The 19,783-nt window shown below is 37.6% G+C and overlaps 1 protein-coding gene across 2 annotated transcripts; it reads left to right on the top strand.

Annotated features, from left to right (window-relative positions):
• Positions 1-57: 57 nt before the first annotated feature.
• Positions 58-19,450, top strand: LOC134842952 (uncharacterized). Of its 2 annotated transcripts, XM_063859488.1 has the most exons (15): positions 58-935; positions 1,496-1,747; positions 2,262-2,528; positions 3,722-3,958; positions 4,115-4,347; positions 4,565-4,775; positions 7,581-7,735; positions 8,019-8,338; positions 8,578-8,719; positions 8,911-9,072; positions 11,451-11,669; positions 11,823-12,104; positions 13,737-13,929; positions 14,104-14,728; positions 18,581-19,450. In XM_063859488.1, exons 2-15 carry the CDS (start codon positions 1,555-1,557, stop codon positions 19,347-19,349), a joined length of 4,008 nt encoding a protein of 1,335 aa, XP_063715558.1. In that variant the 5' UTR covers positions 58-935; positions 1,496-1,554; the 3' UTR covers positions 19,350-19,450. The 2 variants fall into 2 exon arrangements, with proteins under 2 accessions (XP_063715558.1, XP_063715556.1); XM_063859486.1 differs by lacking the exon at positions 58-935 and having other exon boundaries at positions 1,395-1,747.
• The last annotated feature ends 333 nt before the right edge of the window (positions 19,451-19,783 follow it).

The raw sequence follows: 19,783 nt of genomic DNA, 5'->3' as shown, positions 1-19,783 counted from the left end.
GTGAACAATAAATAATTTCAAGAAACTCATTCGTCAAATTTTCAAATCATCTTCTCAATAAGTTAGTGAAATTGGTCAAGGACAAAAAAGGTAAGCAGTCAAAATTCGTTGCAATTCATCTGATTAACTCTACTTAAGAAGCAAATAAAAGAAAGAAGAAAGTAAGCATCCCTTCTATTCAATGGCACTTAATACAACGCCAAACCATTGACAGCTCCTGACGTTAAAGTCACCAATCACCTGAAGGGAAGTTCAGTTAAAATGATGACCATAAATGGCAATGATCCGTAATGATGTCCCTTCTTAGCGAAAAAAAAAACACAAAACCATTTTTATATTCTAGTCAACCTCTGGATACAGGGCACTGATTTTATCGGCAAAAATATTGTAATTATAAATATGAGAAAAAATAGGGTTCTCCTTTTTTATACTAACCAAGACATTTATGAATCTTGAAAAAATGACCCGACTAACTGAGGCGGTTCAAACAAAGGAAGTTAGAGGGAAGGAGATTGGAGGCGCTTAATGCAATTACGTGGGCAATTCATCTACAAGGCTTTTGACTTTGCAGCACTTCTGGGCCTAAGGCCAGAAGTTAATGATTTCCAATTTCTTACTAGATCGGGCCAGAAATCCTCCCAGCAAGTTCTTATTTAGCTCGCTTTCTAACCAGTGGAGCTCATCTAGCTATTCCCATTTGGCTCCTTTATAACACTCTAAATCAGATTGCTTCCCCGCATTGTTTTACCCATTGACTTAGCTGCATTCTTTTATTCAGTGAATTTTCAAAAAAGCAAAAGGGCTACTTTTTATCGGCAAAAATTAATGAAAGAGGAAACGAGCCCACACAATATAAACAAAAGCAATTTTGCTTAATTTCAACAGGTATTATTTTCGTTTTAAACCACCGGTGTTGTTCCTGATAAAAAAATCAAGTAAGTTAACTAATTTTCAACTGTAGATCTGATACTCATTCAGAATCATAACATGCTGTTAGCTTCATTTCAATGTAGTATCAGAGGCAGGTCGGATTTTCTCAAAGTAAAAAGACAAATTTTGAGAGCTAAAACTGAAAATAACCGGTTTTAAGAGGGGGAATTGGCCAAGAACATTCATTCAAAGTGCTCAAAAATTAATTTTAAAAATTCTATTATGGAAAAAATAAAAATGAGAAATTGGCTCGCTTCAAAATTGCACAACTCAGCAAAAAACGAAGCTCCGCGAACCCATCCCTGCTCCCCCACATCGCGACCCCGTCATGCATGTTTTTGAATTCCCTAAACAGCATTTGCCACTGCCACACCAAAGTAGTAGTGTATTCAGAAAAAATCACATGATTTGAAAACCCAGGTTATTTTAAGATATTTCTAATTTATTTAGCTGAGTAATATACCCTTCAAACAGAGATAAGACCTCATCATATCATGAAAGAATCTGTATTACCGATAATTAAACTATGTGATCAAATTAAACTGAATCAATAAGCAATTTACAGAGGAATCTCAGATAGCGTCTCGTAACTTTATCACTGCAAACTATATCGAAGTACAAAAAATGAGCTCCGAAACCGACTATCAATCACTCGGCTGTCTGCACGAATGGTTCTCGCGCGAATGTCCGAATTATTATGAGAAGACAGCAGTGTATTTCGAAGAGAAATCCCAAACCTACAGGGAGTTGGATCACAATTCGACACTGCTTGCGGCATGGCTTCAACAAGAGGCAAACATAAAAGTTGGAGATTTGGGTAAGTTTTTTAACGCAGAGATTCACCTTTATTTTAAGTCGAAATGAAGTCCTTTAATATTGGGCTCCCTTCCGCTAATAAAGCGAAGATTTTTTATCAAAACTAATGTGGGAAAAATAAAAACAGATGACACAATCTAGAGAGTTCTTTAAGAATCCAAATTGACAATACTCTTTTAAGAGAAATGAACGTAGTGAGTACTCTTATATAGATAGGTCTTGCTGATTTTTAAAAAATTTTCTCGATTTTAATTTTTCGCGGTTTGACTTGTGATTTCTTTTTAAGTTCAGTGCATTTCCATTGTTAAAAGGAAGGCAAACTCCACTATCGAACAGCAAAAGTGTAAAGGTCACAAAAAAACGGGATTGACTTCAGATTCCAAAAATGGAAATTATTATCAGATTTCCCAGCGAAATAAAAGTTTTACGTATTGATCCATTTTTCCTATACACTAAAAATTGGCTATGTTTCAACTATAGCAGGAAAGTTAATGCGATATCTTTTTCATTAACAGTTGTGATCTACCTTCCTAAGTGTCTCTCCTTCCCCACCTGCTACATTGGCATCATGAAGGCAGGGGGTGGGTACCTCCCCCTGGACATCAGCAACCCAGACGCACTCCTTATGTCAGTGCTAGAAGACGCCACTCCCAAGTGTATAATCACCACTGTCAGTCTAGCCCAGGAGAAGATGAAGAAGATTCTAGAAGAGAGTGGAAGCAACAGCAAGTTGTTCATAATTGACGATGATGGGTTCTGGAGGGATGAACTGGATAACAACGGTGACTATCAAACCTTTTCGGTTAACTACACTAGTGGACAAAATTGAGAGCAAATTTGGGTTTTTCTTTCTAAAATGCCTGTTTTCTAGGATACTTTCGACAACAATCTCTGAGACTCTAAATTAAATTTTTACACGGATCCATAGCAATTGATCTACGCTTATCTTCTTTGAAATTTTGCCTGTGTTCATCATCTGCACTAAGTTTTTAATCGAAGTGAACTCTTTCTCGAATAAACTTTTTGATTGCAACTGAACGGAAGTTTTTTTTTCACGTTTTTGTCTTTTCTCAGTAGTTCTTTAACATGTAGAGTTCAAACTTCGACATATGCTAGATTAAACTATCTGGATGAACTTAGCCGGTCCAAAACTTGGGAAATCTTGTTTCGAAAGCGTAAATGCTGCTAGATAACGACAAATAACAGAATTAAAAGAGTTACTTGGCCCGGCGTCGAAAAACTGTCAAATCTGTTTTTTGGAGATTATACTAGAAAGTTGAGAAAATTACACACACAATAACTGCTACTGAGAATCCTTGCACGTATTGGAGCAGTATTTTTTCAAAATATTTGATGGAATAGTTTTTTGTTGAACTATTTTGATACTCAGCGCAAAATTAGTCATAAATGTATGCCGTTTTTTAAAGCCGGGCCAAGTAACTCTTTCAACTCTGTTATTTGTCGTTATTCGGCGGCATAGGGTGTAAGTCAAGCTCATCAGTTTCTCAAAGAACTAATTTGAGCCCATTAATTCAAATTCCTTATAATGTTTGCGAGGATGTTTCCACAGCAAGAACACATATAAAACTAGTTTTGAGATACTGGCTAATTTAGGCCTTCGAAACAAGATTTCTCAAAATTGGGCCCGGCTAAATCCTTCTAAATAGCTTAATCTAGCATGTTTCAAAATTTCAACTATATCTAAAAGAACTGCCGAGAAAACGAACAAAACGTGAAGAAAAGTTCATTCATTTTCTCGTTCAAATCAAAAATTTGCAGCTTCTATGTCCCGTGACTGTACATCTTCACTCGAATTGAAAAATTTAGTAAAGATGAGAAAATCCCGGAAAAAATGGTACTCCAAAGCTAAGCGAGAAGTCCAATATTTGGTCATTTGAAAGGAATAATGTGAAATTACAAAAAAAAAATAAAAAACATTTCCCAATTATTCAGTTTATTTTTGACACTTTTCCAGACGATGCATCTGCAACATATAAATGGACACCTCCTAAGATGACTTTGGATGACCTCGCTTTCGCCGTCTACTCAAGTGGGACAACCGGAAAACCCAAAGGCATCCTCAACCCCCACAGGGGTGCTGTGTTCAGCTACAACAGGAGACATCTCGACTACCCTTATGACGACAGCATTGAAGAGAGGGTGGCGTGTAATGTGTTCTTTGTCTGGGAAATGTTGCGACCACTTCTCAAAGGTTTCTTACTGCCAATGCACATAAACAATGAAATCATTCTTAAGCACAGTGATGTCTTCAAAATACATGATAAAACAATATTCAGCGATCTGTTGCGAAATAAACAAAAAAAATAATATTCTAATTTTATGTGAAAACATAGTGATTCCGTTTAAGGAAGGACACTGTACATTATCCCAGAGACAACAATCTATGATCCCAAACAACTGCTGCTCTACTTCATCAAGCACAAGATCACTCGAGTACTCGTCACTCCATCTCTACTTGAAGTGGTTATCAGTGCCCGCAACCTGCCCCCTCTCCACTCACTGTCCTTGACTCATATTGTGTTGTGCGGAGAGGTGGTCACGACTAAACTACTTGAGAGGACTGTGGCACAGATTCCGAAGGTCGGTAACTTCATCTTATGGTGATTAAATAATGCTCATAGATGTTCTTAGTCAGACTGACGGTCAATTGAAAAATATGTACAAAAGCTGGCAAGAACAAATCCTGATTGAGATCAAAACTTTAATTAAACGCGTTTCCAATTTACCCAAAACAACAAAAAAAACGAGAAAACATCTTTAATCTTATCCTATAAATCTAATTTGTTCCCACAATCAGGCGACCATTGTGAACCTGTACAGTGTGTCTGAATGTCACGACGTATGTATGGAGAATTTGAGCAAGTGGTCAACTGACGAAGAGAGAAAGTACTGTCCAGTGGGGAGGATATTCGACGGGGTCTCCATCGCCATCCTGGACGACAACATGCAGTTGCAGCCGGTGGGAGTGGCGGGCGAGATATTTGTGGGGGGTCCCACATTGGCCGTCGGTTAGACTCTTTATACAGTCCTTCATTACAACTACGATAAGGTAACTTTTTTTTACTAAACATTACGATTGACAGCTCAAAGCAGGGATATAATACCCTGACTTGGTAGAAGATATAAGGAGGAATTGTAAAAAGCTCTTTGGATTAACTTTACCAAAGGCAGCTAGGGCATCAAGGAAAGATTGGTAAATCAAAATGGTTTTGAAATACAGCCAGAGCAAGAACTTGACTACTTTAAAGCCTGCTTGGACTTTTGCAACTCATAATTGATATATTGCCATGGCACATGGACGGCTTGAAAAGGGATACAACATCTTGAAATATTGAATGAACAAAAAAAATCAGAAAGCAGGAAATAAACAGAATCATTCTTAGACAATGGGATCTGAGATCTGGGCCAGGGGCGGATTTCGGGCCAGGTATTCGACCCCCTGCCGACCCAAAGGGTCCCCCTTTGTACTATTTTGGGATATCCATATTTGGTGACGGACCCTAAAAATTTTCTAAGGTCAATATATACCTACTTTGAGGGGGGAGCGCGCGCAAAAAAAAACGCAATTTTGTTACAATTTTCAAAAAGTGCCTAAAAATGCGTCTTTTGGCCTCATTTTCAAAATTTTGTCTGCGGCGTTGAAAATTTGACCAAAACAGAGGTCTTTTTTGTGCGTTGTGAGAGCTCGGAAAATCCATTCGGTCGACCTAAAAAAAAAGATCGACAAAATTTTTGAAAATCCGCCGCCCCCTCGAGAAAATCCTAGATCCGCCCTTGATCTGGGCCATACTTTTTTTTTCAAGAAAAGCTTACAACTGAAAGAAATTGGCAGAATCTGAGATCACTTACTTGGGCTGTTTTTTCATAGTTAGAAGTTTTATATTTTGATGAAAATTTATTTTAAAGCTAGCTTTCAAATTCCTTTTCCAGATGGAAAGCAAAAAACGCGGAGAGTGCAAAAATGGTGTTTGAAACTTTTGATTCAAAAATTTTTTATTATAGAAAGCCCAGCGTTTGATCCAGTTTTCTCGAACATTTAAGTTTTATAAAGTTGTCAAAGAATCTTCTATGTCAAAGAGCATTAAAGCGATGAATATTGTTCTAAACTGAAAAATATATATCAAAATTACTGTTCCGATTTTCGAAGAAAGTAAAGAATACATATATGCTTGGGGCGCTCTTATATCACCTTATCATTTTTTTGAGCTCAAATGTAAAAAGCTGTTTCACCTGCAAGCCTTTTTGATAATAATGTTCTAGAGGTTTGAAAATTGGCAATGTTCTGGACTGACATGTGCGCACTTTTAACATTTTATATATGATACCGAAAGCTTAACGTCAATCAAAACTCTTACAAACTGAAATGAGGCCAGCTAGTTGGTCAAATTGAATCCATATACGACTCAAGTTTTAAGTTTAACTACTTTATATTGAATATTGGCGAATAAAAAAATAGCTTTAACATTATTGTAACTTTTTTACCAAAAATTTTTGAAGCTGTACTCTAATTAAAGAGCGCACTATCAAAAGAACACTAAAGTTCAGTCGTTTTCACAGCAAATCCAAAAAAGAAAATGATAGCCGGTTTCTGTGCAAGTAGCACAGAAAGTTCCGATCATTAATAAAAATAATCAAATGGAAGTCGTTAATTAAATGCGTGTTGTGATGAGAGAACTAGTCGAACGCGTAGACATTTAGTTTTTTAGTGAATTAGGCATAATCAACAATAGTTGTCTTCAAAAAAACTACAAACCATTTTTCAAGAGTCGATGAGCGTAGTTCAGACTCTTATATAGGCCGTGATTTTTTTTCGGGAAAAGTCTAAAATTTGTTCACTCTCTAATTTGCTTTTTCGCGGTTAGACGTTTGATTTCTTTTTCCAGTCCAGTAAATTTCTTTTATTAATGTGGAGGCAAACTTCACAATCAAACAGCAAAAGTATAAAAGCCAAAAAAAAAGATCATCGACGTGTAGTTTCGGAAGTGGAATTTTATTTTCAGATTTCACAGCGAAATGAAAATTTTCCTTATGAATCCATCCAGTTTCTTCAAATTGAGTAACTTTATCGAAAAAAAGAGTCAATCGCTAATTGTTCTAGACATTCGAAAAACTTGAAAGCCATCTATTTTTTCTTGAAATTCGAAGGTTATGAATTTTTCAAAAAACAAGTCAAAATTTTTCTGCTTTATTGCGTTCATTGATCCTTTCATCTGTCTGTTGGCTATAGTTAAAAATTTTGCAAAATAATTCTGTTTTCTTGACACTGAAAAACTCTTCGGAAATTTTTAAATGTCGTTTGAATCACGTTTGAAAAGGCTTTATTACTCGAGGCATTCCGATGATTATTTGTGGTCTCTGATTTTGCGTGTAGAATAAAAACAACTTTTTGCGTGGAGAATTAAAAATAAATTAAAATGCGGCAGAAGACTAAGTTCCTCCCCATTTTCATTGGCCGAAACAAAACACAGGCACCTTTATTTATATACTCGTCCAAATCAACTCTGAAACCATGTCTTAAGCTCATCAACACGATTTGAAACTTGAGCCCCGTACGAGCTTTGTTCGGGGTACTTAAAATCATGCGACCTAAAAACCCCCAATAAGTTTTCGTTGCTTCGCGCTACTAGAATTAGTCGGAACGACAAATGATTCATGCAAGTGGTGCAATAAAATCGTTTTCTAACGGTTGGCAAATGCTGATGTCTGGAAATAAAAATCTTTGCTTTTGCAAATCAAAATTTTTTTGATAATAATTATTCAGCACTTGCACCCATTAAACTGGTGGTCAATCACGTTCGCTGAGTGAATTTTAGGCTACTTGAACCGACCGGAACTGACGAAGCAGCGCTTTATCGACAGACCTCCCAATGTACCGGCCTCTTTTGGGAAGAAACTGTACCGGACTGGAGATTGGGGCTACTTGCTGGCAAACAATAAGTTGGAGATATGCGGCAGATGCGACTCCATGGTAAGATAAGAGTTCCCAAGTGTCAATCAAGTTTTTTCATCAATAATATCTTGTTATTTAAAATTGAGGCACATTTCAATGAATTCGGATGGTTTTTTGAAGAAAAAGGCATGTAGCTATCACCAAGTCGAATTGAAAACAAAAATGTTCCTTTTTACCTGCATAAAGTCACTTCTTAACATATCTCAAACTCACCGCAAAAAAGCAAAAAGAAAACTAAAGGACTAACAGAGGAAAAACATGAAAAGCTGTGATTTTAGATTGATAAACTGATTATTTTTAGGTTAAAATCAGAGGCTACTCAATTGAGTTGAAAGCTGTCGAGAACGCCCTAAGCAAACTTCCGATGGTCGAAAACTGTGTCGTGCTTGCCGAGGGCGAGGAGGGAGACGACAAGTACTTGGTAGCTTACGTCATTCTGACGTCATCTTATCGCAGCGAAGAGGCGAGCGGCGGGGATGCGGGCAGTCAGCATGTGAATATCAAGCGTGAGATCAGGAGCAAGTTGAAGACACTGTTGCCGTTCTACATGATTCCGGCAACTTTTATGTTCATGGACAAGCTGCCAGTACTCCAATCGTCGGCTAAGATGGACAAAAAACAGTGAGTGATCAATCAACTTGAATTATCTACCTTATTTGTCAGCTTTAAATAATGAGCTCTAACACTGTTAACCAAGCCGACGAATAAATTGAAATATGAATGACCTTTTTAATGCCACCCTTAGAGAGATTACAGTATCGAGAGGAAGATAATAGGCCAGACAGAAACACTGATGGCCTAAAATTATTCAAAAAACAATTTACAAGGTTTGCTACAAGAAATTCGGAAACTATTTTTAGACTTCCTCCGGCTGCAACAAAAGCCGCTTCTTCTCACAAATGGAGGTCTCCTTCTCTCTCCCTCTCCGTGGATTTCGAAGACGACCCAGAAAGTCTCCCCAAAAACGTAATCGAGAAGAAACTGCACAAGATATGGAAAAAGGTGAGTCTTACTTAAAGATTTAGATACGATTATTTCCGGATCCCATTACACAACGATTATTTTCTTCACAGTCGAAATGAAATCAGAGTAATACAATTTTCAATGACATAAGAACGGAGAAATTTTTAATTGTTTAATGGCAATAAAGCATCTCCAAAACAATGTTGCGCTTGATAAGATGTTGTGTTTAGGTGTTGCATATGAAGACGATAGACGTGACAGAGTCTTTCTTCGACCTGGGAGGACACAGTCTAGCAGCCACCTACATGTTGGAGATGGTGTACGACCAACTCAATGTCGAACTCAGAGTGCACGAGCTGTTCCAGTTTCCTAGCATAGTGCAACTAGCTAAGGTAGAAAAAAAATTGGGAACATAGAGCCGAGACGGAGCTTCGCATCACTTGCATTAAAACCCTAAGATAGCATGGCAAGCTATCCGATAGAAAACTAGACAAAAAAAGCGAAGTTGAAAAAATGTTAAAAAAACTAGACCTAAAATTTTCATGTTTGCCTCGGTTTATCTTGAATGCAGTTCATTTTGAGAAAATGGCTCAGCTCAGTAAGACAACTGCTAGAGTCAAACAAGCATTGAAAAGCATTAACAAAATGGGACCTAAGCCGACGATACTAGACCATACGCCTTCAGCCAAAAAAAATGTATTCCATAAGTTGCGAGGACCCTCCTGATCATTTTGGGAAAAAGGGGTTATTCCTTGCGGGGTTTCAAAAATTGAAATTTTCAAGCCCCCAACCGCCAATTTTCAAGCCCCCAACAATTGAAAACAGCAAAGTAAGCTTAAAAAAAAGATAGGATAGCCGGTAACTCTACAAGCAGCACAGAATGTTCCGACCATAATCTAGAAAAAATATATATAATTTTTTTTTCAAATAAGTGTCTTTTGTTCTGCGTGGTGTGATAAAGGATCTGAACAAAAACTAAATCTTAGTAGTTTACTTGAGTAGAACTATGTTTTTACGGCTTAAACTAAGCTATTATAAGCTATTGTAAGCTTGCTCGCCCGCTTTATTTGCTCCAAATTAGAAGAAAAATCGAAATGTCAAACCGGTTTTTCTCGAAACTAGGAAAATTTTTTGGTAGTTTTTAAATGTCATTCAAATCACGACTAAAAGGGTTTTATTATGATATATCACTCAACCCGGTCCGATGATTGTTTGTGGTACCTGATTTTGCGTGGAAAACAAAAAGAAACAAAACCAACTAACACCCGAATACAAAGTTAGTCCCCATTTTCAATGGTCAGAACAACAAATGAAATCATACTAATCGGAAATGGAAATTAACAACAGCCGGTTGCTGTGCAAGAGGCACAGAATGTTCCGGTCACACTCATAAGAAACAACACAAGTTTTTTACGTCTGTGAAATTGACAACAAATACATATCCGATTCTATTGCAGATAAGAGGAAGAAAGTTTAGTCATTCTTTTAGAGCCACTCTCAATCAAAAAAAATTGAACGAATTTGAAAGAAAATTGACTCAAGAATGAATATCTTGCCCAAACTTGTGAGGTCAGTAACAGATAAAATAAGACTGACCAAATCAAATCAAATGACAAATCTCATTGGCTAGTCTAAGCCTACATAAAAACTGCAACTGAACAAAATCAGGAAAAAATGGAAGCGAGAAAACGACAAAAAACACCACTTTAAAAATAAATAAGGAGTAGAGATAAGCCTCGAATAAGTTACAGTTTTGCTACGTTTCGAACTCCATCCCTCTCGGCCACTAACGCTTAACGGTCAGCAAAACTAGCCACAAATAAAAGCAGAAAACAGATGCTATGAAATTTCCAATGCTACAGATCGTGATTATAGCAAAAAAGCCACCAAATGATACTTTTATTTGCGAGTCAGGTTCGATAAAAAGTCATTCTAATACACTACGCTGGCGGGTGTAATATATCGCTTATAGAACGCTTAACTCGCTCGAAATAACACTAAGTATCAAAATATTCAAACCGGTTTTTCTCGACACGGGACAACTTTGAAAACTGTTTAATGCCGTTCGAATCACGACTGGCTTTAATATGCTAATTATTTGTGATATCTGATTTTGCATCGAAAACAAAAAACTAAAACATGCCTGAATACAAAGTTTCTCTCCATTTTTAATGTTCGGAACAATGAGTATTTAAAATGCAACATGCTCTGGTGATATGTTACAATAGGTGGTAATTTTGAGAAATAATTGAGTAGTGCATGGATTACAATTGAGAACTCTTGTGCATAAGATAGTCATTTTCAACTGCTACTAAGATAGTTTTTGAATATACATTACTCTGCCAGACGACGCTTCTTTTGCCTTGCCAAAAAAATTGACTTTGAAATAAATCACAAATACTGTTCGAAGCATAACAAGGAGCGATCCAGCTATTTAAATTGAATCTTCCACCTATTGTAATATATATCCCAAATATGCTCTAAATCTGTCAAATTTGACGAAATAAGTCTGTTAGCCAATTGTTAGCCTGTAATGATCCAGTCTATGTCCAAATTACAATAATCCAAATGTAATAATACTAAGAAAACAACGCCGCTGTTGAGATATTCGAAGTTTGCGAGCAACTTCGAAAAAACTTGCATATATGCTATGAAACAATAGTTCAGTAAGGTGATAATGATTGTCCATCAAACTTTCCATTGCGCTTTTCCGGCACATAAGGATTGTGGAGCTGCTTTCCAAATTATAACAATTGTACTCCTTTTTAAGCTGATTGAGAGCCGCAAATTGGGCACCAAGATTGACAGCGAGTTAGTAGAGGAACTAGATCTCCAGGAAGAAGTGACCAAATACGAGCAGCCAGAGAGGAACTTCGACATCCAACTCAGGGCATTCTGGAGATCATTTGCACTCCTCGATACCAAATGGAGACGAGCTAATGTATTGCTTACAGGAGCCACTGGGTTTCTAGGTGGATTCATTCTACAGGTATGATCTTTGAATCTAATCAAGTTCTCTGAGAAATTACCAGAAGTTACGTTTTACTTTCAACGGCATCGTTAGATGTGTTGGGTTTTTAAACTAGGATAATTTTACAATGAATTCAATCCATCAAAAACCCCACTTTTCGTTTGCTTTTAGGAGCTACTTTTGAAGACCCAATGCTATGTGTTCTGCATCGTGCGTGAAGCCGGCAACGGTGTCTCAGTTGAATCACGACTGAGAAACAGTCTGAAAGAAGCCATGATCCTGCCCGACAAGACCAAACAACCAAGTGAACTACAAGAAATGATTCAGGATGCATTCGATTCACGGGTGACTGTGATTAAGGCAGATCTGTCTCTTGAGCAGCTAGGAGTGGACGAGGAGACTTATAACATGCTGATGTATGAAGTGGATATAATTATACATGCTGCCGCTCAGGTAATCATTATTCTCAAGATTGGCAACGTTTTGACAAATTATCATGCTTTGAACAAAATAAAATGTAGCCAAGTTGAAGTAGCATTTATACCGACTTAAAAGGCGGTTCATCGTTGCTGATGGTTTGGCAACCTTTCCCAGTCAAAAAAGCAAAAACATAGCCAACAAACAGTTGAAAAGTCAATGAACTTTGGTAAAACAGAAAAAATATATAACTGTTTGAAATGTTTGATTTCGAAAAACTATATTCATCACACTGAAGGTCTCCAAATTTCAAGAATATTTTCTGATCAACACTTTTTTTCGTAAAACTAGCCTAATTAGAGAAAACTGAATTAAAAAATAACTTTTTTATTTCGCTGGGAAACCTTAACTTTTTTCAAATTAGTGTTGTTTTTTTTCTGCGTGGTGTGATAAAAGGATCTGAACGATAAACTAGAGCTTAGCAATAATCGACAATCATAGTATAAAATGCAAATTGAACAATAATTTTTGGAGAAAAATTCCTAGAAAAACAAAAAATATAATGTTCAATTTTTTTTTGCAGTCTTTTTTTCTGCGTGGTGTGATAAAAGGATCTGAACGATAAACTAGAGCTTAGCAATAATCGACAATCATAGTAAAAAATGCAAATTGAACAATAATTTTTCGAGAAAAATTCCTAGAAAAACAAAAAATATAATGTTCAATTTTTTTGCAGTTTTTTTTCTGCGTGGTGTGATAAAAGGATCTGAACGATAAACTAGAGCTTAGCAATAATCGACAATCATAGTATAAAATGCAAATTGAACAATAATTTTTGGAGAAAAATTCCTAGAAAAACAAAAAATATAATGTTCAATTTTTTTGCAGTTTTTTTCTGCGTGGTGTGATAAAAGGATCTGAACGATAAACTAGAGCTTAGCAGTATTCGACAATCAATTTTTGGAGAGGGTTTTAATAAAATATATGACTCAACCCAGTCCGATGATTATTTGTGGTATCAGATTTTGCGTGGAAAGCAAAAACAAACAAAATCAACACCCGAATACAAAGTCCCTCCCCATTTTCAATGGTCGTACCAACAACTGAAATTATACAAAACCGGAAATGGAAATTTACAAGCAGCATAAAAAACAAAATTCGAAAAGAACAAGGAAACCCGGTTGCTGTGCAAGAAGCACAGAATGTTCTGACCACATTTATAAAAAAAAGCAAGGTGAGCATGTAGGCCTGCATGCTCACCTTACTAGCTCAAAATTAAACCAAAAATCACAAACTTCTAACCGGTTTTTCGACACTGATAAAAAATTTTCAATATTTTTTCTGTCGTTCCAAGCACAACTGAAAGGACTTTAATATGATATTAATGTTATTTGTTGTACCTGATTTTCGTGGAAAACGAAAAAAAGTAAAACGCACCCGAATATAAAACTCCTCCCAAATTTCAACAAAAAATCATCGTGAACTATATAAGTGTCTTTACTACGTTCACTGACTTACACAAAAATACTTTGTCAATGATATCTTTTCTTGTGGATTCAAGTAGACTTCTAATTAAAAGTACGAAAAACAATACGCTGAAATTTTGTCGAGATAAAAAAGTTGGAAAACAAAACACATTGCAAGACCAGCTCACTGTCAAGCTTTTAGGTCAATTTGGTCTACCCCTACGCTGCTTTGCGACGAGCTAACGTGTTTGGAACCCAGAACATGATTAACTTGGCAGGTGCAGCCAAGATCAAACCTCTGCACTATATAAGTACCAATGCTGTGTTCCCTGCACGACCGGGATACACTTACAAAGAAGAAGAGGATCTGGATAATTATGCCTCTGATCTTGTCGGTGAGCCATTTTACCGTATCTTAACTAGAATTTCAAAAAGAATAAACTCCGTAAAACAAGCAAATGATACAAGTTCCGTCCAAGAAAAGCTCAATCTACAAAAAACTTTCTTTGAATATTAATAAAGTTTGGCATTAAATCGGATAATTCTATAAAGAAATAATTCATTTTCAGAGGGCTACGGACAGTCCAAATGGGTATCTGAGCAGCTCGTCTCCAAAGCTAGAGAACGAGGTCTCCCAATTGTCGTCTATCGTCCTGGAAACATCGGCGGTGACTCTGTCAATTGCTACTGGAACCCACAGGACCTGAACTTAGCTCTTCTTCAGGCAATCACTGTCACTGGCAGTGTCCCTAACGTAGACTGGGTTCTCGAGGAGACTCCCGCTGATTTCATAGCCAGATTTATTGTATGTTGCATGCAGGATATCCGAAGCGTCAACGGGAAGACCTTCAATTTGGTCCAACCTCAGCCTTTGGATGATAAAACTCTGCTTCAGTGGATGTCCAACTTCGGATACAAGTTGGAACCCAAGCCTCTCAATGAATGGATTGATACTGTTCAAAATTTCGCTTCGACTAAACTGAAGGCTACAGTTAAAAATCTACTAAAAGAAATGAACAGTAACAACAGTTTGTTCAACCTGGAGAAGACTAAGTTCTCTGCTGAGGGAACCAACGCGGCACTGAAGGCGTTCAATATGCCGACGTACCCGTTGGCTGATAATGCATACCTGGGAAACTTGTTCGCAAAGCAGATTCAAAGAAACGTACTGGAACCACCTCCAAAAACCATCAGGTATTTTGATAAATTATTTCAACTGAAATAGCAACCGACTCGGATCTATAAAATCTCGTCAGTGGACATACTTTTACTGGGTTTACCATGCTACAAGTGTCCGTATTTTTTTAAAACATCGTAGGTCCAACCTTTTTTTAAAACATTCGTAGATTTGGACTTAGGCAGTAAAATTTTGTTTGTTTCGCTCTTAAAGGGCTAAGAGTCTTAAATTCGGTTTAAATTTGGATAACCCCAGAGCACCATAACTCAAATTCACAGTGCACCAACACCGAAGGGTGTGCAAACGGCAAACATCACACTCTCTAAATCAGTTTCAGTTCATAATCACCTTTAGTTAACTTCGCAAGCTAAATTATAAATTTGAAATTTAAGATAAACACAAGTCCCAGAACTACGTACTTGTTCTTAATGCACATCTCGTTATTGTACCGCACTGTTGTTGCATAATGCAATGCATAAGTAAAGAATTATTTTTGCATAAAGAAAGACACAGGACAGAGAACAGAAACACACTAATACACTACACTTTTAGTACGCAAATGCATTAACAAATACATCAGTTCAGCAAAACAACAACCACCACCATCACCACCGCACTACTAAATAGCGTAACATAACATAGCACACTTTTGCATACCGTACTAAGACTACTAGAATACTAGTGCTCTGTGCTCCATTTGCAACTGAAGCGTTCAATATCGCAACTTCAGGCTGACGCAGACGGTTATATACACTATAGCACCGAACAGAACAGAACATCGTTACCACCACCACGCCACCGCTAAACTAACGCATCATTCATTATAGCACAACAAATCCAACAAAACTCGGTTCAGTTCAGTTCAATTCAGCGCAAACCAACCACCTTTATCGTACCACGCAACGCAAACAGCCATTTTGTTCCGTTCCTTCTGCCACTACGATACGACGCTGCACAGCGAAATTAACTAGATTGTGCAATTCAATTCACTTTCTCAACTCAAACTTACTTCAGGCAACATCAGCACACTTTTCAGTTTCAGTCCATTCTCAACTTATTCAGAACGTGCGTCATAATTTGACTCACTTCAACACTGACTTTTAGTGCATCTTCAATTCGAAAAAAAAACATACGTTTCCATTAGAACTGTACAGTTTAATGTTGGTATCGTCTGCTAATTTACACAACCCGTGCAGCATTTTGACTTGCGCATGAAAGAAATCTGACCGTCTTCACCAATAGCTTAAAAGAAACCTGCACCATAGAGCTAATCTCCATGTTTAATGAATTGACGTCAAGTGATAATATAAAAACCGCGCAAATTATTGCACACATTTTACAAAAAAGAGTAGTGTAAATTAATCTTCGAGTCATATAAAAGGCAGTGGCACTTTTCCTTCAACTCACGCGGTTACTTACCTATTTAAACAAATTACATCTCCGAAAGATTTCAACAGCCGAGCATACCCAGGCACCTTAACATGGACGCGGAGTCGAATACGGAGGACCCCGAGAAGCCGGAGGAAATTCTCGAGAAGACGAAATCGCCTTTTAGTGATTCGGTAGATTCATTCACGATATTCCACGACCAAGGAAGAATGTCGCCGACTTGTCACATGGATGACGTAACCGACTATCACGCACTTGTCGAATCCAGCTCAACTTCGCCTAATGACAACGGAGTCCGGACTGTAAACGGGATGGTCATAGGAAGCAATTCTCAACTAGCCGAAAAATCCTACCAGTCTATCAGATGGTTGCAGAATAAGTGGAACTCATGGGCTCAGGCCAAATATGAGAAAGATGATTCTTCCTGTTTCATACCGTGCACTTTGGATATGTTGATTACCGATTTCCGTCACCTGGCTCCGGAATACTTGACGATGTTCATAACTGAAGTCAAATCGGAAAAAGGCGAACAACTCAGTCCTCAGACACTCAACCACATGACATCAATTCTTCAAATGACGATCAAAAATATCAACAACAGCTTCAACGTTTACTCGGACATGGATTATCAGAAGTTCCGCGTGGCACTTGAAAACAGAAAAGCGGCCTCCAGAGCTCTGGGCATCCAACGACTGTCATTGAATGTTGGTGTTATCACACCTGAGATGGAAAAAGATTTATGGCACAAAAACTTATTAGGAGCCGAGAATCCGAAAAAACTTCTGGTCACAATTTACTTCCTCGTTTCCAAGCACTTCGGCGTCCGAGCAAGAGCACATCATCGTGAACTTCGATGGAACCCCTCGTCACAAATAAACCTGAAAGGTGAAGGGGACAATGAGCATATTGAGTTTATTGACAGCTACAACTTGAAACCAGGACAACCGCGACCACCGGTATATATGCGAAAAACCGGAGGACCCTATTGCCCAGTAGAAATCATGAAAAAATACATATCTCTTATCCCTAAGTTGTCTCAAAACTTCTACAACAAACCCCACCCGAGACCACGCCCTAACAGCTGGTACTGTGATCAACCCATAGGAGTGAACAAGTTCCCATATCTGCTGAAGGACATAGCTGAAAAAGCTGGCTGGGACATGAGTAATTCTTGGAATGCTCACTCCTTGGATTCACGCACAGTGACCAAAGGCGACAATGGTTTATCACAGTTCTACGATGAAATTCACGGATGTGCTGTATCTGCAAACAGATCTTCTAATTGTTCTGAGCCCACGAATAGTCAATCAAAAAGCGTTGAAATTGAGCAGATTCAATCTAATGGTTCTATATCAGCTCAAAATTGTCAACAAAATGTCAGCAAAACAGCCGATAACTCATACAACGGCAGTCTGTCGCAAACAAAGCAATTGACAACGCCACGGAGAAGCAGCCCCGAACTGGACGAGAGAGTAATGGATTGTCGGAAACGCCCTCTAAAAAAGGAGGCCGAATCTGATGGCTATGAATGTAAACCGGTGCCTAAAAGGTCAAAGGAAACTAGCGTACATCACGATGTCAACCACAATCAATTAAAAAAGTAATAGTTTTAAAAAAGATATCGCCAGAATGTTCAATATACCCATTAGTTTAAATATTGGATCAACTAATTGGTTAAAAAACACGGTTTGCACAACTTATTTAATCAATAACCGCATGCTTTAACCCATTTAATTAAAATGGACCTTATTGATACGATCAGTGATGTCCATTTCAAAAAAGAAAAATTGAAATTGTTTAAGAAAATTATAAAAATTGTTGGCATCAATTTAAATTTTACCGAAACTATTTAAATTTTTCTTTAGAAATTTAAATTGTTAGTCATTCTGTTTTTTAGCAGTTTTTCTGCCAATTTTGGGGACTTTTCATAATTTTTTGAAAAAAATCTAAAGCAATTTTTTGGGCAAATCTATTTGCTACAAAAAATCATCAAATTTGTCGTGAAAATTTAGATTGTTTGCTTTTTCCGCTGAACTGTGAAATTTATTATCATGAGTAAACTCTGTACTTTGGCGTCGGATCAAATACCGCCGGAGCAATTTTAATTTTTTTTATTTAATGAATCTTTCATTCAAATTGAGTGGGCTCATAATTTCACATTTAAATAAATTGAAATTTAAATGAAAACTTAAATTAATTTAAATAGTTTGTTTTTAAATAGACATCACTGGATACGATTAACCTTCATACATGTTTTTTTTATATCTGCACATCACTAGATATAATTTAAGTGCATACAAGTGAATCGCAAAATTTAGCGTTAGTTTCGCATATTATGTTAATGAAGTTTTGATGCTCCCAGTTCATTGCTAAGCCTTGATTAACGCATATTCTTATTTATTTTGAAGCTCTAGCTTGCTTCATTTTGTTCAATAATTTAGTCAATGTCTTGTGTTGACTTACATTTGCTTTTTATTCAGCGTTGTCAGCTCTATTAGGATGGACAACATCAAAGGAAAAGTTGCAATTGTAACTGGTGCATCCAGCGGATTCGGGAAGGCCATTTCAATCTTATTAGCCAAACAAGGGGTCAAAGTCGGCATGGCGGCACGACGCATCGAACGACTCAACGAGATCTCCCAAACTATTTCAGCGGAAGGTGGACAATGCTTAGGAGTCCAGACTGACGTCACAAAACTCAAAGACGTCGAGGAAATGCATCGAAAAGTGGAGCTAGCACTAGGTCCGGTTGACATCCTGGTCAACAACGCAGGCTACATGCATTACACCGAAATGACCTCACAAGCTTATTCTGAGTGGGATAAAACTGTTGATATCAACATCAAGGGTGTCAATAACTGCATAGGAGTTGTACTTCCGGGAATGGTCAAACGCGAGAAGGGACATATTGTTAACATGAGCTCAGACGCTGGAAAGCGCGGATTCGCCGGTCTAGCTGTGTACAGTGGAACCAAATTTTACATCGAAGGACTATCTCAAGCCATTCGTCAGGAGGTTTCGAAAAACCACATCAAAGTAACATGCATCGAGCCCGGAAACGCAGAAACCGAGATATTTGCAAACTCTTACGACTCCGCAGCACGAGAAAAGTACGACGGCACGCTAGCTGGGAAGTATCCAATCTTGTCTCCAGAAGATGTCGCACAGTCAGTTTTGTACGCAGTCAGTCAACCCGAGCATGTTGCAATCAATGAGGTTCTAATCCAGCCAAGAGCAGAAGCATTCTAAATTTCAGCATGTGAAACTGGAGGAACCAAAACATCTATATATTCTATTAAAAGATGATTTAACAAGAAATCGCCTGTCGCGGATAACTTAAAAATTGAAATAAATACAGTATGATTAAATTAAATTCAATCAAAATGCGTTGTTTTAACTTGAGAAATTAAAAATGCGAAGAATAACTAGCGAGTAACGCACCCCCGGTGCTGCTAACAGACTGATGAATGTGAAGATTGCGTATACAGTATGAAAAAAAAACAATGAATGCAACGGTGACAAAAGGGTGCATATACAAAACCGTCCCATACAAAACAGTCCCAAAAATCATGAAATGAAGGGAAAAAACAGTCAATACAAAACAGTCCGGTTTAAGGTCGGCGGTGATAACCGGCTCTAAACTTCGTATTAAGTCACACCCTCCGTTGGCAAGCTCGCAATAC

The sequence above is a fragment of the Symsagittifera roscoffensis genome, chromosome 3 (assembly GCF_963678635.1).
Source record: "Symsagittifera roscoffensis chromosome 3, txSymRosc1.1, whole genome shotgun sequence".
NCBI classification, from domain to species: Eukaryota; Metazoa; Xenacoelomorpha; order Acoela; family Convolutidae; genus Symsagittifera; species Symsagittifera roscoffensis.
This window is presented reverse-complemented; position numbering and strand designations above follow the sequence as displayed.

Bases quoted from the DNA above. Each gene is read 5' to 3' on its own strand.
- LOC134842952 (XM_063859488.1), top strand. From the start codon at position 1,555: ATGAGCTCCGAAACCGACTATCAATCACTCGGCTGTCTGCACGAATGG. The intron at 4,776-7,580 runs GTTAGACTCTTT...AGTGAATTTTAG, and splicing joins GGGTCCCACATTGGCCGTCG to GCTACTTGAACCGACCGGAA. The intron at 8,720-8,910 runs GTGAGTCTTACT...TGTTGTGTTTAG, and splicing joins TGCACAAGATATGGAAAAAG to GTGTTGCATATGAAGACGAT.